Source organism: Helicoverpa armigera, chromosome 27, assembly GCF_030705265.1.
Source record: "Helicoverpa armigera isolate CAAS_96S chromosome 27, ASM3070526v1, whole genome shotgun sequence".
Classification (NCBI taxonomy): domain Eukaryota; kingdom Metazoa; phylum Arthropoda; class Insecta; order Lepidoptera; family Noctuidae; genus Helicoverpa; species Helicoverpa armigera.
Window position 1 is genome coordinate 1,944,275 of NC_087146.1, and position 17,950 is coordinate 1,962,224.

General features: G+C 37.1%; 1 protein-coding gene across 1 annotated transcript in view; it reads left to right on the top strand.

Annotated features, from left to right (window-relative positions):
• Dgk (Diacyl glycerol kinase) overlaps positions 1–17,950 on the top strand; it is a 42,434-nt gene that overhangs the window by 13,968 nt on the left and 10,516 nt on the right. The window contains exons 3-6 of the mRNA XM_064042204.1: positions 15,612–15,685; positions 16,340–16,451; positions 17,157–17,271; positions 17,580–17,747. Of these exons, the coding sequence (XP_063898274.1) occupies positions 15,612–15,685; positions 16,340–16,451; positions 17,157–17,271; positions 17,580–17,747 (469 nt within the window). The remainder of the gene's footprint in view (positions 1–15,611; positions 15,686–16,339; positions 16,452–17,156; positions 17,272–17,579; positions 17,748–17,950) is intronic.

Below are 17,950 nucleotides of genomic sequence, written 5' to 3' on the forward strand. Positions count from 1 at the left end.
ACTTTTTAAAAGGGAAATTTAATAAAAGTTATTAAAAATGCAAGTTTTATGCCAGTTATGGAACAAATTGAGATAAGATAAGATTAAGAATAAAAATCACAAAAGTCATTACTGTTATATCGGGTGTGTCGTACCTAATCACATTAAATTATATACGATAATATACTGGTTAAAATAAGTTGAGAAAGAAAAAAAATCAATACGTAAAAATTAAAAAATGCATTTTTTCAGAATAAAAATGTGCAAGACATATATAGATATTCCCGATATATAGATATTTGCAAAAACTGCGATTCAGAATCCTGACATTATTTGCTATTATTATATTATATATTTGCCTATTTTAAATGCATTTATATTAAAATTATGTTATCACACACACACACACAAATAAATATAAATAAATTCCATTTAACGGAAAAATGAATAGCAAAATAGCAAATATCGTTATCAACTCATCTCAATACGAACTTTCACAAATTAATCTATACCTTATCCCCTTGAGTTAAGGCTCCAATTTCTATAGACATTCTATAAAAAAATTGCCAATGAAAACTGAACTTTATGCCTGTAGAAATAGGGCGTATTAAGCTGTCAGAACAAAATTCTATGAAAACTCCTACAAGGGAATATGAACTTTATATCTAATACTATAAGGTTGGTTTTTGACGGTATCATTATTCTGTGAAAACATCCACAATGGGATATGAACTTTATGTATAAGACAATAAGGTGTGTTTTTTATTTTATCATTTTGAACTTTATGTCTTACACAATAAGGTTGGTTTTTTATCGTACCAATATTCTATGAACACTCCCACAGTAGAATTTGATCTTTATGCCTATGGATATAAGGTTGTTTTTCTGATTGTGTTGCCATGGTGATAGATCGACCTACTGATATTTATCTGACCTATATAAAGGATGATTATCATTTAGATCGTGGCTTGGTATGCGAGGATTTTCGGATAAGTATAGAAGAAAGGATGCTTTAAGTTTTGGCAGTGGTTGTGTGAAATTATTGGGAAGTCCTTTCTTTTTAGTGTGTCAAAGCTCTAGCAGTTCTATGTGATTCCAACTTCGTTCCGATGAAACTATACATAATCTATAGGCCTATTAATACTTATAACATTAAAGAGGAAACATTTTTGTTTGTTTCTTTGGCTCCAAAACTAGGTACCTACTACACAGATTTAAAATAAATTTCACTGTTGAAAAGCTACACTGTCCTCGAGTAACTTAGGCTATATTTTTTAGGTATTTATTTATTTCACCCACATCCTAATTATACACATGCACAATACAGAAAATCTTAAGTTCTATTCTCACACATATGCCAATTAAGGGTAAACACAACATCGACATTAAAGACGCCTGATTAGTCTACATATATACAGTAAGAGTACATCATCAAATAGTTAATAAAGAACACTATAAACCATGTATTGCATGTTTTATAACACACATACACATTATACAAAATACGCGAAAAAACATAATCCCTTTCGTAATCGGATAAAACATAAACTTTTTGTGTAAATATTTCTGCCAACACAAAATATTGCTAACCAAACCTACCACGTACATAGTAGTAGGTAGCATAAGTGAATAAATACAATATGCAAATAAATGCATACGATATCCACTGCCTATGTATATTTGCATATTGGACCTGTGTGGTTGAATAATACCCCGCTAGCGTTTTAGAATTTTGTACCGCGAAATTCAGTAGTTCGTGGATTGGTTACAACCATATAATGTGAATAGCATTAATGGTAAAAACACCAATATGTACTTCCTCATCATCATCAGCCTTTTTATTTGTGGGTTTTAAGAAACTTTCGCTAAGCAGCCTGTAGTCTGGAAGTTGGTGATTGATTCACTCGTGCATCGGAGAGCACGTTAATGTTGGTCCTGCGCCTGATCTCTCTCCGGTCGTGTCGGATTGCCGTCCCATCGCGCTATGAGAGTGAAGGAATAGTGAGTGCACCTGTGTCTGCGCAAATGCTCGTGCACTATAATATGTCCTGCGGCTGATCTTCGAAAACAGGTGTTGTGGTCGAAAATCAGCTTGGACGCTCTTCATTTTTCCCGAGCCTTTTCCCAACTATATTGGGGTCGGTTTCCAGTCTTACTGGATGCAGCTGAGTAACAGTGTTTTACAAGGCTGCTGAGCGACTACAACCCAATAGGTACCCCTTGGTAAGACCAAGGTTGTCAGACTAACTGAGCCTTAACGACTGCCTTGACGCCATTTAAATATTGATCTAATTCTCCACGCTAAATTAAGGTATATAATATAAAGCATATATACACAACTTCTTATATATTCCATTACAACCTCCCCTCACACCCACGCGAGCTATTTGTACCATTCACAATAGCCACACCGCTCGTCATAATTTTGTATCACAAAAGTTGTTTCGCGACAAAAACCTTAGGTATTTTAAGAGCAGAAATGCTATTATCGTGGTAATAAATTTCTATCGAGGTCGTAAAATGGAGGGTCGAGGGTGTATATAGTATAGATGTGGTGGGTGTTACACCGAAGCGATTTTGAGGTCTAAAGGATATGCGTGGATGAAGGACGTGAAATCGTAGTCGACTTGGATTAATACCTTTCAAGTACAAGAGTGCTGGTTTGATTCTATGTCAGAAAAGTAGCTCGTAGGTATGAATAAATTTTCATTATATAATTTTGAATATGTGATGTGATTTGTGATTGATGGAACAGTGGCTGACCGATGGTGATGGAATCCTTTTGTTAAAAACTGGAATTAAAAAGTATAAGTCACTAATCCGTTTTGGGACCATTGAAAGGTTTTTGACGCTAATTTCTTCTCCGAATGAGAAGCGGTTTCTGCTCTGCTGTTATTGTTCCAATATAAAAATAATGATTTAGTCGTCTGATAGTCTGTTTAAGCTCATAAATCAGTATGAAGACGAATGCCCGTACAAATATTACAAAGATCATATTTTGACAAAAATTAGGTCAACAATCAGCCAATTATTAAGTTTGCAGTATGCAAGTACTACAAGTGGGAACTGGACGCAGACATACCTAAGTAGGTACACCTACTTGCCTGTTACGAAAATGTCGTGCAACACGCTACACTTCTGTGTAACAGGTGGCCACGCTAATGAAGATCGGTGTCGGCCACGGTGGAGGAGCCAGTCATTTGTTTCTATTAGTTTTAAACACCTCTACAACGACCACGAAGGTTTAGTGGCAAGGAGTCAGTATAGTTTTAGTTTGTTAAGGACGGTAGTCAGAAGCCAGTAAGTCTGACACCAGTCGTACTAAGGGGTATTGGGTTACCCGGGTTACTGTGTTGACTAGGTCAGATAGGCAGTCGCTCCTTATAAAACATTAGTAAGTACTCAGCTGCATGAATTTAGACTGGAAGACACCCCGACGTAGTTGGGAAAAGGCTTGGGAAACTAAATATATTTTCGAAGTCGTGTTAGCCTAGTGGGTAAAGAACCAACCTCTGAAGAATGTGTGTGGGTTCGATTCCAGATGAGGAATGCGCCAATGCCACTTTTCTATAGTCTAAGTATATCTTGGGCATCAATGCCTGCGTTTCGGAGGGCACGGTAAACTGTAGGCCGCGGCTGCCAGTAAACATCTTTGGCAGTCGTTTCAGAAGCCAGTAAATCTGACCACCAATCTTAGTTAGGGGTATTGGACTGCCCAGGTAACTGGGTTGAGGATGTAAGATAGGCAGTCGCACCTTGTAAACACTAGTACCTACTCAGCTGCATCCAGTTAGACTGGAAACCAACCTCAAAATAGTTCAGTTAAATACTAGGCAAATTATATATTTAATACTAAATAGGTTTACGCAAATAGTAAATAGCTACTAGAGTAGTAAAATGCACCGGCTTCTCCAGTTAAAATTGATATTTACTGAGAAATGCTTCATAAAACGCGGCAATTATAACGCAGTATACATGTTAAAGTTTGTTAGTTACCGACGATGTTACGTTTCCACTAACTATATACCTATGTACACTCGTTCTTAGTACCTATTCCTATCTACACTTTAGTACGACGAGTAAAATATCTCATTCTTGTGTACCTATGTTTGTCGTTGGTTTGTACTCTGTGGGTTCGAAACTACTGAAGCGATTAGAATATTTCACTTTTGGGTAGCTACACTATCCTCGTGTAATATCTATTGACTATATTTTAAGTTCCCATGGGACGCGGATGAAACTGCGGGAAACGGCTAGTAACTAGTAAGTAGGTAATCATTAATGTATGTATGTGGGCACGTTTGTTACTCTTTCAGGCAAATACTGAATGGATTCTGGTGGAATTTGGTAGTAATATAGCTCTAATAGGCAACAATAACATATAGGCGGCTTTTAGTCCATGCAAGAATTATTTCCCCCGGGACTCGAGTGAAACCGCGGGCGAAACTCAACTATGATTTCAAAAAAATCTAGGTATTACTTATTCTAGATATTTATCTTGTTCAAGAAAAGAGAAGCCTACATAACTTTAGTGTAAGAACTACAAAAGCCCCCGAGGCTGTTACAGAACTTCCAAACGAAAATAAATGTTAAGACTACTCGCTCTTCACTACTAAAACTTGAGCTATTGAAAGGACATTGTTCAATTTTGGCCTAAGAACCGATGTGAATATAAATTATACTATAATTTTTATTTATTTTTATATTGTTTAAAACATATTTTAGTATTCCACGGACACTTCAAATAAATAAATTCCAAATAAAAAGTAGGGTCACAATTATTGATGCCTTATAAAATGTTTCCGTCAGCCAGTGCTGCCAGTTTCGGAAGATTTCGCAATTTCGGTAAATACGGATCGAATTGAGAACCTCCTTTCCGAAATCGGTTATTAAAATTAGTTGGTAACACTTTATTCATTTAAATACCTAAACTGACTAGCTAGAAAAATACTAGTATTCTATATTTTTTTAAGCGAAATCGCGAATTTCTAGCTTGGCATTCGAGTATTAAGCCCCCAGCACACATTGGCCTGTGTTGGGCCAACCTTTGCGATGCACAAATGTAGTGCCACGATCAAATAGTGTTAACACATTGGAGCATGGCTCATTGCTGCCTGGCAAACCACTTGCGATGGACGTCGAAGTAATTAAGGCTGCGGCTATTTATCTGTACACTATCTACTATATGTATATATTTATATTATACTACACTACTATCATCATCATCCTCCTGCCCTTATCCCAATTTTATTTGGGGTCGGCGCAGCATGTTTTCTTCTTCCATACACTTCTATCTTTAATACGCAATCTAATCGTATTATACTACACTACTATATTTACTACTATATTCATTTTACACGCAACACAAAAGTGTACTATTCTCAGCGGTCGGTGACGAACTAAACATTGGCCGAATGTGTAAACACCACACGCCAAGCTGGGCCACGATTCCTTTGATGTGTGCCCAAAACCTCGCCGAATGCGCGCCAACCTTGACAAATGTCCACCAACATGCACCAATACCCCGTGTACACATTGGTGATGGCGTGTATTGGCCACGCTTGGGCCAATGTGTACTGGGGGCTTTATACTTTCGTAATTGGCAACACTGGTGTACTTCAGTCAGTTTGCTAGTAGTCAGTTTGATTAGAATATAATTATGTCAATGGTTTGATTGCTTTGCAACTATCGTTTCTTTTGTGATTTTCTATGCGTTTCATGGTTTTATTCTAACAACTTTGGCTTGATTACGGACTCCGATTAGATTGCGTACTTGGTAGACTCGGCTGTGTGTAAAGGAAAAGGATTTTCCTGGCATTTTCGGATATTGCTCTGTCTGTGATCGAATTTAGTTGTATTATAATTACAACAATGGATGCAGAATATAGTTTATATTGTGTGAATTGTGGATCTGCTGGAGGTTCTTTGGTATTAGAAAACGAAGAAATACTTCGTTGCATACAACAATGGATAAGCTGGGCGAGATACCAAAATTCAATTGAACCCCCTGCACAGTTCTTAGATAATATATTATTGAGAAATATTGATGATTAAAAACCTTTAATTGAATATAAATATTGTTTTTATTACACATCTTCGAAAACCTCTTTCATTGTTATTGGTAAACCTTACTTTAACTGTTAAATTATTTTGTGTGGTAATGACATTTTTAGTATGGTCTGTCTGTGCCTTCTTGGTTCCGGACCTTCAGTGCCTTCAGTGCCTTCTTGGACCGCGGGTTATATTAAGAAACGTAACGTTGAAAGCAAAAGCGTTTAGGTAGTTGATTTTCATAAAAATTCTAAGCATTTATGAAAACTAGCCACACGCCCCGTCTTCGCACGGTGGCAATGTAAAACCTTAGTGTACAAACCTTCCTCTTGACCTACTCTATCTATTAAAAAAAATCGCACCCAAATCTAAGCATTCATAGGGACAGACAGAAAATGCAACTTTGTAAAATGATAATTGTCAAAGAATTATCTTAAACTTGACTATAGTCTGATTTTTAATTCGAGTCAGTAAAATGACATTTCCAGTGTTGCACGGTTTTAAAAAAATAGGGTCCCAAATAAATAGTGGTGTGGAAAATCGAGATTTTTTAATCGAGAATTAAAAGTTAGTCTAGATTACATTCATTTATTTATTTGTACATACATTACATTTTTTATTTATATCAAATTGGCTTTATATTAATATAAATATGTAATTTACGGAAATTAAACTGAAGACATGTAATTAAATATTACATAAAATACTGTTGTTATATATTTTTATTGTTATTGGCAGGACTATCACTTGTGACGCCATGGCGGCTGAAAGACTTGTATCTATGGCCAAGAATAAAAAAAATGACGCCATGGACGCCATTTTGTTTTTCATTCTGCTCCCGAATTCCGACGGTGTCAGAAGTGTTTAGTGTCCTTTGCTGTTTCTTGTTTATTTCTTACTTGTTATTTGTTTGTTGAGTTTTTTGTTACGTTTTTTTGTTACGTTGTTTTGTTACGTTGGTGTTTGAGATGGATGCCCAACCGTCCACCTCTAAAGATGGATGTCTCCCTCCAAAAAGAAAGCGTCGATCATTTGTTGTGAGTGAGAAACAAATGGTTCTCAATGCATATAATTATGTATGGAATCAAAATACAGCAAAATCTTTCGAAGTCCCAAAGAAAGATGAGTGTGTGAAGACAGTATCTGAAATTTTGGGAATTTCGACTAGATCTGTGTATCGGATACTGAAAGAACAAAAGGAGAACGTTCAGTTAACAAGTCAGAAAAAATCCGGACCCAAACTGACATTCAAAGATAAAATTGATGATTTTGACTTTTCGGCGATACGACGTAAAGTTCACCAATTCTTTTATGAGAAGGACCCACCAACTATTGCCAAGGTATGTAAAATTATAATACAATATACATAATTGCACATCATACATAAAATATTGTAGTGAAATGTAATATTTATTAGTTATATTATATAGGATAAATAGTCTTGAGATTTGTAATACTTTTTTCTTAATAAATTGACAATTCTTCAGATTTTTTCATAAGTTTTTAATTTTTTGTTTTGTAGTATAAGTATCTCTCATTTTAACATTTGTACGCCTTCACGCAAAACATAGCGCACTGCGTTTATTGATAAGATCCTCATGTAATTAATACCTATGTTTAACAAATAAATATTTCTGATTCTGAATAGGTAGTAATTAACACACATTTTCATTGACGCGCTGAAATTTACAAAAATTAAATACTTGTAATACTTTATAGGTTCATCAGGCTGTAAGTGATGATCCTGACCTACCAAATATGTCTAAGAGTACCATGCGAGCAGTTTTAAAACATTTAAATTTTAAATATGCGAGACGCAACCGACGCAGCTGCTTGATGGATCGTCAAGATTTAATTCTGTGGCGTGCACGGTACTTGACGAAAATCAAAGAATTTCGGAGACAAGAAAAAGTAATTTATTATCAAGACGAGACGTGGATTAATGAAGGTAATTGAATATTTTTATTTACAACTATATTAAGTGAATAGTTTTTCAGTTTCAAAATGTATTTGTGTCAGAATTGTATTATTTATATGAATTTTGTATATTAACAGGTCATACAACTAGTAAAGTTTGGGTGGATACAACAATAGAATCTTCCAAACAAGCCTTTTCAAAAGGTTTAACTACAGGCCTAAAGGGCCCAACCGGAAAAGGTCGACGCCTAATAATTTCACACATAGGCAGTGATGAAGGATTTTTAGAAGACGGATTGCTGATTTTTGAATCCAAGAAAAATACCGGTGACTATCACGAAGAAATGAACTCACAGTGTTTCGAGGACTGGCTTAAAACTATTTTGCCAAATTTAAGGCCAAATGCGGTGCTGGTACTAGATAACGCACCGTATCATTCTAGAAAAGTTGAGCGTATCCCCACTTCAAACTGGCGGAAGGATGATATAATTCAGTGGTTGAATGAAAAAAATATTCAATTTCAACCTAGGATGATAAAGGCTGAATTATTAGAGATTGTAAAATCCCACAAATCTAATTACGAACGCTATGCTGTGGAAGAGTTGGCCGCTGAATATGGTGTCACAATCCTGCGGCTGCCCCCTTATCACTGTGAGCTCAACCCAATAGAGTTAGTTTGGGCTCAAACAAAGGGGTATGTCGCCAGGAACAATAAAACTTTTAAAATAAAAGACGTAAAAAAGTTATTTGAAGAAGGTGTGAAAGAAGTGACACCTGAAAATTGGCGACAGTGCATCAACCATGCAATAAAAGTCGAAGACAAAATGTGCCAACTCGACCACATCATAGACGAATGTGTGGATTCATTTATAATAAATGTAACTGATTCCGATTCCGATTCTGAATATACTGATTCAGAATCGGATTCGGAATCGCAACCGTTATGAATAAATTTATTTAAGTATAAAATTACTTGTATTTTCTTAACTTTCCATTATTGATTCCCCTGAATCCCCCATCTTTTATAATAATGTTGTAGTGAGAAGTTTTAATATGCTGGGAAGGTTCATATTTCTAAAATCGTATTATTTAATACGTTATGCTTTAAATATTTACAATAAAAACAACGCTCTGATACCTAATAAAATAAATCATGACTAAACTTCTAAGTCGATCGATTGTGGAACATCACTATTGTAGTGGGTCACCCTGTTTTGTGAAAGTGACAGTTGTCCCTGTCATTTTACTGACTCGAATTAAAAATCAGACTATAGGTAGTATCTCTTTTCCTAGTATCTAATAGAGTAGTCTTTTCCTAGATCTAGAAGAGAACATAGAGCTGTACATAGTATTGTTGATATTTTGTATAGTGTAGTTTGATAATACTACTCTGATATTTCACGCAAGCTTGGTTATTTTTTATTTATAACCTCAAAATATTAACTTTTTTCGTAATTATTTTAGTTTCCTGAAGTGTCCGTTCGTGAAAACTTATTTCATAGGATTCCATATAATTTTAAGAGTTTATAGAAGTCACTTTAAATTCGAACGGTTCTTAGGCAGAACATGTATGGAGCCGGAACAATGTCCTTTATTGAAATTGTTCAACTGTGAAGTTGTTACAGCAGTTTATAAGGATTTGTAGCACGAACACTGCAGACTAACGGTGGGTTTCTATAAGATATCTATCCTTTGATTTTAGATTAGATAATTGTGACATTAGCTTTATATAAATTACTAGGGGCCCGCCCTCGCTTTGCTTCGGCAACCTCTAAAATTGTTAGTGTTCTCTACTATTTATGCATGTATCATAAACATAAAACCTTCCTTTTGAAACACTGTATCTGATAAAAAAAAACCGCATGAAAATCGGTTGCGTAGTTTTTAATATTTAACCGTACAAAGAGACATAAGGACAGAAAAAGCGACTTTGTTTTATAATATATGTAGTGATGTCAAATTTTAGTCTCTTATCGCAGAACAACTGACAGATTTATTATAGAAATTCGTTGTAAACTATCTACTAATAGTTGGCCCGATGGTTGCCTGATCGTTGCAATATGTGTACTAACATTCATCTTCATACTGATTTATGAGCCCAAACAAACTATCGGCCGACTAAAAGTTTGCAGAGTGTCAGGGCTCATACATATCGCATACGTATCGGGTTCCGAAATAAACATCCGAAAAGAGATTTCTGAAAGTACTCGACATATTTGGTACGTTTTATTGGTAACATGATATGTTTGTTAGAATATATTCGTCTTTTATTGCCTCGTATTTTGCTTTACGGGGTCTCATGGCTACATAACGTAAGTAAGCTTACCTTATTTCCAAAGACTGAAATCAAAGACACAACTGAGACAAGAAACTCTGGCAACCTGTACTAAGGGGTATTGGGTTGCCCGGGTAACTGGGTTGAGTAGGTCAGATAGGCAGTCGCTCCTTGTAAAACACTGGTACTCAGCTGCATCCAGTTAGACTGGAAGCCGACCCCAACATAGAAGGGATGATGCTAGGCAGATAATGACCATAAAGATAAGCAGGCAATATCTTATTGACGAAACAAACAAAAATCTCATATCTGGTACTAGCTTTTTTCGCGAATTCACCCGCGTCTTGGAAGAATTTCTTCCCGTACCTGACAATGTTATAAAGCTTAGGTATGTTACTCGGGGATAGTCTACCTCCCAAACAGAGAAATAATAATCTTTCAAATCGGTTTAGTAGTTTCGGACCCTCAGACTCCAAACCAACGAATGTTTCACAATATTATGGTACCTACAAGATTTTCAGCGCCACATAACTACATAACCTCTTCATATCTTTAGTACAAGCTACCTTAATTACTAACTTTGCTACAACCCTTAGGGAATGCCGTGACATCAGAGCATGGCTACTACTTACCGTAGACTCTCATGGGATGAGCCAGTAGCATCGTAAACCATGGGTAATCCCGGTTTATTACTAGTGTTGGGATACTAAGGATTTTTTGGGAGTATCCGCGAGTGGTGCGGTTATTTGAAGTGCCTACATATCGCCAGTTTCTCGTATTTATTGAGGCCTAGTTAATGCAGAAAACTAACTTACTTTCGACTTTCGTGGCAATGCAGCCAGTCTTCTGAATGAGTACCATGAAGATGATGATTATGATGATTTAATTAAAAGATCAGGTTGTGTAAACTAATATTAGGAAGAGAAATGTCTGAATGTTTTGTTTGTTTAACGGTTCCTAAAGCCTGGAAAATTACTGAAAGATTTGATAAATTCTTTCACTTTTGGGATGCTACGTTGTTTCCAGGTGACAGAGGCTAAATTTCATTCGAGAACGGGAAGAAATTCCCCCGAAAAGCGGGTGAAACCGCGCAAAAACAGCCAGTCAGCAATATCAGCTATCAAGACTTTTTTTTAAACAATCTGTCTTATCCGAAAAATATATCCGCAAAGTTTCGGATACACGCGCACATCTCTAAACCAGAAGGGTTAACAGTTTGGCCTCTGGCCTTACCTAGGGACCTCTTACGGTAGCAAAACTTTCTTTTGTTTTACGGTCGGTTCACGAAAATAATTTGGACAAAATTGTTGAGTGACACGGCATATAATTTTAGATAAGTTATTGGCAATTTTCTTGTAAGTAAATTGGTGAAAGTATACTCTATTTTGAGTAGGCACTTAACTAAAGGTAGGGAAACAATGTTGATAGGACTTTTTACACAGAAGCATATTGAACAAATTATAGACTACTGCTTAAACTAATGATTCCATAAATGAAGTTATTTATTACGTTTTTGCGTTTCCAAGAGAATTATTCAAAAGTCCGCGATAAAAACTATCTATGTTCTTTCTCAAAGTCAACTCTATCTCTGTACCTATGAAAATCAGTTCAGTGGTTAAGACTTGTAAGCTTAACACAGACAGACAGAGTTACTTAGTAGAGACTAATGACGTAGATTTTTAGCCCCATTATAATATTTTTAAGCCCACTTGTTGCTAGGGTAAAATTTTCGATGTTGAAAGCCAATTTGACAACCAGTTTACCAAAATTTTGTCGCTCCACGTAAAATATTGTATGCTGCTGCATCTGAAAAACCACCCAACTTAGTAGGGAAATGGCTAGACGAATACAGCCTTACTACAACAACTTAAACATCTGTTGAACACTTGTCTAAAAAATGTGGCTGCAAACCTTATTTGAACGTCATAATCTGCCATTTTTTTTTAATGTTCAACAGACACTTGAAAGTTTTTGCAGTAAGGCTGCTTATGTTTAAAAAAAATTTCATATATTATCATGTAGATGAGAGCCTATTTTACACACTGTTCTGTCTGTTACCTGTCGAAAACCTTCACCATCTTTGGCATGAAAACCTTTATCGGCTTTTGCATAAAGCCTTATTATAAAAACTAAACGTCAAAAATCGATAGACTGGATATAATGAAGAGATTTTGCCTTTATTAAAACACCACAAAGAATAATCTACATAAAGGAAAACGTTGAAAATGTTCAATGTGCTTAATAATATTAGAAAATTGTCTGTATGGCTGTAAGCTTTAAGCTACTGAATAATTTTGATGCAGATACTTAGGTGCATAGAATTAGCAATGCAAAGACTACGTACGCTTCTAGAAGTGGAATTTAGAACTAGCCTGAGAAAGACAGATTTTGGTCAAAGAAAAATAGTTTTAGATAGATATAAGGCCGTTCGCATATACATAATATGTAAGTTTCCCATAATCTTACCCCGTATACCTACGATGGAGCTTAATTATTATAATTACCTACCATTGCCATGTTTCTTCGTATATATTAGTCGTTCTTACTACACTTATGGCACTGAATATGTTAAGATCTTGGCATCCCGATAGAGTCCGGTAAATAACAGACTATAAGTACACATTATATGCCAATGGGATTAATTCAAAGCCCGGGTGAAACCACTGGAAAATTCTAGCAAACCCACACAAAAGAGGTTCTAAGAAAGCGCTCAATATCTCCCATAATAGACTGAATGCGGGTTTTCATATCTAATCTTATAACCTATTGTGTGAGGAACAATATCAAAGAAAACATACTGAGCATACGTTGAGGAACAAAGCTATGCAGACAAAATGTTTGCTATGAAAAGAATGTTTGGTCTAAGAGGAAGGAAAGATAGCGGAGATGCCATAAGGAAGATAGGTCAAGCCTTTTTGTAGGTCAAGTAAAGGTAAAAATCTATCTCTCAAAGTTTGATCTTGATTGATAGGTGATTTTGTTTTGAAAATAATGGTAGGGTTCCAAAGAAAGGGTTTAAAGGGCTTAGACTTGACAAAATTTAGTAGCGTAATTAGGTTTCTAAATGATTTAGTGACTTAGTAGTTCCTAAATGCGAACACATTTGACTGAATTTATTAACTGCATCATTTAGACGACTGAATTTAGTCAAGCGTAATAAGCCCTTACGAGCGGAGTTTGTAACGTTCCTCGTCCTCCCAACATCCGCATTTTGTCGCGCTACTTTCCTAGGAGATTTTGCGTTATGATATCTCCGCTAGTCATTTTGTTTTCCATGGTTGGGACACATACTTTGTGTTTAGCCTTGGGTGACGTTTGTGTGTGTGAAGATTATCGCGTCATGTGTGGTATGGGAAAATTATTGAAAGGTTCTTCTAAAAGCTGTCTATTGGTGACGCATAGAAATGTGTCTTCTGGTGTACTTGCTCTAGCAAACAAAATTTACGCGAAATTGCTGTTCTTTTGTACGAGAACATTATGATAACTGTGGAATCTTGCAATGATGACTATTTTGGAGCGATTAAATCGATTGACCGTCGACACGTTTAGATTAAACTGAATAAACAGATAGTGAATTATAAACAGAAAGCAACTTTTTTATTTATATTAATACACACTAGCCATATTCCCTCGGTTTCACCCGTGTCCCGGGAGAACTACTGCCCTTACCGGAATAAAATGTAGGTAGCCTATGTTACTCGCAAGATAATGTAGCTTTCTAATTTTGAAGGAAATTTTTGATGATATCTATTACAACGAAATAAAAATACAAAATCCTCTTTATAATATCGATATAAATTTAATAAGGGTTAGAAAAAGTTTTTCCAATACATATATTTTGCTCAAAATACCATAACACAGCGCATACTAAGTATGTTGACGTATTTTTCTTGTTTGTTGTCGGATTCAAAGATGGCTGACATTAGAGACGCAATGAGCGTTGCTAGGCAACGACCCACCTGGGTATAGCCGACACAAACGTCGAGGACACCAAGAATAATAATTATTTTATACTTTCTTGTAAATTATGTGTTATTATTGAAACTTTTACATAAGCAATATGACTTATATACATTGTTAAGTACCAAAGTCAATTTTCTTCGTTATATGTACTTCTGGGTGTGTTTTGGACCTCAAACTCTGAGTGAAGGTGGAGGAAAACATTTAAAAGATGATGACTTTGAAGTTTGAAATTACCAACACGACTTAAGCAAGCGACTCGATCAACGCTCATTAATTCTCTATATTTGAAGAAGGAATTTAAAAGGCGTGATGATGATGATGATGAGCTATGTTTTGTTAGAATATAATTTTCATTGAAAATTTTACATTGAAAAATGATCGGACGGAACTGATAAAATAAAAACCGTAAGCAAAAAGCTATAATTTAACCTATCAATATCGTGTCACAGCGTGCACTAATGTATTATTTTCAAAATCATTAGGCCTCACGAGTTCAGTAGAAATAAAGAGAACGAGATTATATTATAGGTAATCAGTCTGTGTTCCTGCACTGTTGAGCGTGGGTGTTGTGTAGAAGCGTGGTAGAAAAATAGGGATGCGGGACATGCGGGACGCATACAACGTTTTGCGGGACTATTTTACTAATAATTTCAAAACGGGATTTCGTCAAGCATTGCGGGACGGTCCCGCAGAATGCGGGACGGTTGGCCGCCTTATCAGAAATAAACTGTCTGAGTTAGTAAACATCTTTGTTAGCGGAATTAAATATGGCCGCCAGTGTAACAGGTGGAAATACACGCTGTTATTATTGGTTGTAAGGCGAGAAGAGTATTGTGGTTTTAAAATAAGGTTTAATGATGATGAATCGCAAATTAAAAAATAAAATTAAATGTATTTTGAATATTTCAAAAATTAGGCATTATTTTTTTTTTACAAGGTGCGAGGAGGTACTTATTTGTTATGGAAAACATCACGAAACATGAAAAAGGAAATATTTATATGTACGAGGTGGTTCGCGGATAAGCGCCTTATGTACTATGACGACGCAACACGTTTATTTCTGTAGAAGTGCGCAGAATTATTAGTTTTTGATCAGGCGTTAAAAACAATAACCTATGTGTAATAGCTAAGTAACTTGTCGTTAAATGTACTTCCCGCACATGGATATAGAGTAGCCTACTTATATGTCTAATATGCCTTTTGATATATACGCTATTTTACTGCCGAGATTTAAAAAAACATTCATTGGTTTCAGCGTGAAATAATAACAGACGACCCCCCATACTTCTACCTACATCTTTACAAACTTTGGCATTTATAATATAAGGTAGGGTAGGAATAACAAACTATACCTGCCAAGTCTATTACAAAAAGTATAGTTAATTCTTTCTTGAAAAGCACACTAAAATAATTGTCTTTGTTTCAGGACATCGACTATGAAGGTTTCCGTTGGTTCCTGGACACCTTCCTCGAGGTGTCGGCCCCTGATGAACTGTCTCGGTAAGATGCTATTCATATGCTTATTAGCTTTCTCCATAAATGGGCTATCAACCACACACCTATAATTTTCAAATTGGTTCCCGAAACTAGCGTGTTCAGGCAAACCAGTTCCTTCCATTAATTCGTGAAGGCCAAACTTCCACTGACTTAATCATACATTTGTTCCTTCTGGAGCCTTTTGTCTTCTCTGACTCCTCGCTCCATTGGTCTTGGTCTTGTTTGTGCATATAATCTGATCGTCTTCATCAGCCTCTGTTTTTCCTTCCATACTCTGCTGTCTGCAGACTTCTGCACAAGTAACATGCTCTTTAACAAGTGCCATAGAGAAACAAACGTTTGTATTTTCAACTTATATTTACGTGGTAAACTAAAACAAACAAATAATATATCTCACTACGAACGAAAACCGACTGGTTTGACGAGCGTTGCCTTCTATAAAACGTAGAACTTCTTATAGAACGTAGAACTTCTTATAGAACGTAGTTGTCAAACCAGCTGGCCAGTACTAATGAGTATTCACAAAAGAGTATTCAAAGTGGTAGGTAACACTACAAAAAGTTGGAAAATCATAGTCTTGCAAAAAGTCGACCAGATTGTCTATGCAACAAAAAGTCTAACGTGGCAGCCGAATGATAATTCAACTTGTTCTTCCAGCCATCTGTTCCTATCATTCGTGAGGCGCGACAGACGGCCGGCGCTGCGGGAGATGGCGGCCGCGAGCTCCACCGCCGCCTGCGCCGCTGTCACCGCGCACGCCGACCATCAGGTACGACAGGTAATCTAGTATCACTGTACACTTCTTCCAGCTGTTCCTATCGTTCGTGAGGCGCGACAGGCGGCCGGCGCTGCGGGAGATGGCGGCCGCGAGCTCCACCGCCGCCTGCGCAGCTGTCACCGCGCACGCCGACCATCAGGTACGACAGGTAATCTAGTATCACTGTACACTTCTTCCAGCTGTTCCTATCATTCGTGAGGCGCGACAGGTGACAGGTAAACCAGTATCACTGTACATTTTTATAAAGTCAAAGCTGTGTTTGAGGTTTTCATAGATTTCTGAGGCAAATATAAAGAGAGAGTACCATTTAACCATAACGATAACTAGACGAGTACTTGACGCCCATTAGTCAAATCGACGATTTGACAACGTTAAAGTTAAATAGTGCAAGCATAAGTTCCTACTCCTGTTAACAACAGCGGACGACCCCCTGATTTTCAGGACGGGCGACAGACCGCCGCGCGATGATATTCAGGTATGTATGTATATGGGTACATGTATACAGGGATGATATACAGCTCTCTGATAACACGACGCCCTGATAGCCCGCACTAATTTTACCTATTATACATTGTGCGTGGGCCGGTAGGCCGGGCCATTGTACGTTTTCGTTAAGAAGACACCTTATCCTTTACTAAAAAATCTCTCTCGGTGTCACGAATTTACTTACTAATTCCAAAATATTTACATTTCCAGGGCAAGCTGAGCTTGGCTTCCAAGATCCACGGCTTGGCAGAGCGGCTGCAACAGCTCGGCAAGAGTTCGGGAGACTCCGTCGATGGCAGCGATAAGGGGTCCAGGAGTCGGACTGGTAAGTTGGATTATATCTGCCTAGTCTTTTCCCAATTATGTTAGGGTCGGCTGCCAGTCTTAGCAGGCTGCAGTGTAGTACTACTGATTGACTCGAAGCGACTGACTCAGACTTAATAGTCCAGGTTTCCTTAAGATGTTTTCCTTCACCTTTTTATCAGCCATTGGTGTCCAAGTTGCATTGGTAATTGCCTGACCTAGAATCGAACCCGCGCCCTCATACACCTGAGAGGTTGGTTCTTTTACCCACTAAGCCACCACGACTATTAATGCTAAAATGCCAAATAATAACAAATGTTTATGTTCCAGGGAGCGTCCACCCAATGTTCACAGTCACCACTCACCCGTCATACTCCTCCCACGAGCTGTGCCTAGACAGGCGCAACGAGACCAGCCCCAGTCACAGCCAGATGTCCCGGAATTCCAGTCGCAAGAGCAGCAACTCGCTGCGGGTCAACCAGTCTACTAAGATTGAAGGTATGGTCTTCTTTGAGTTGCCAATATTTACCTACTGTCAGTTGAAGAAAAATATTGATAAGACTATTCAAATCATCATCATCCCTAGCCTTTTTCTAACTATGTTGGAGTCGGGTTCCAGTCTCCAGATGCAGCTGAGTACCAGTGTGTTATATGGAGCCACTGCCTATCTGACCTCCTCAACCCAGTTACGAGGGCAACTC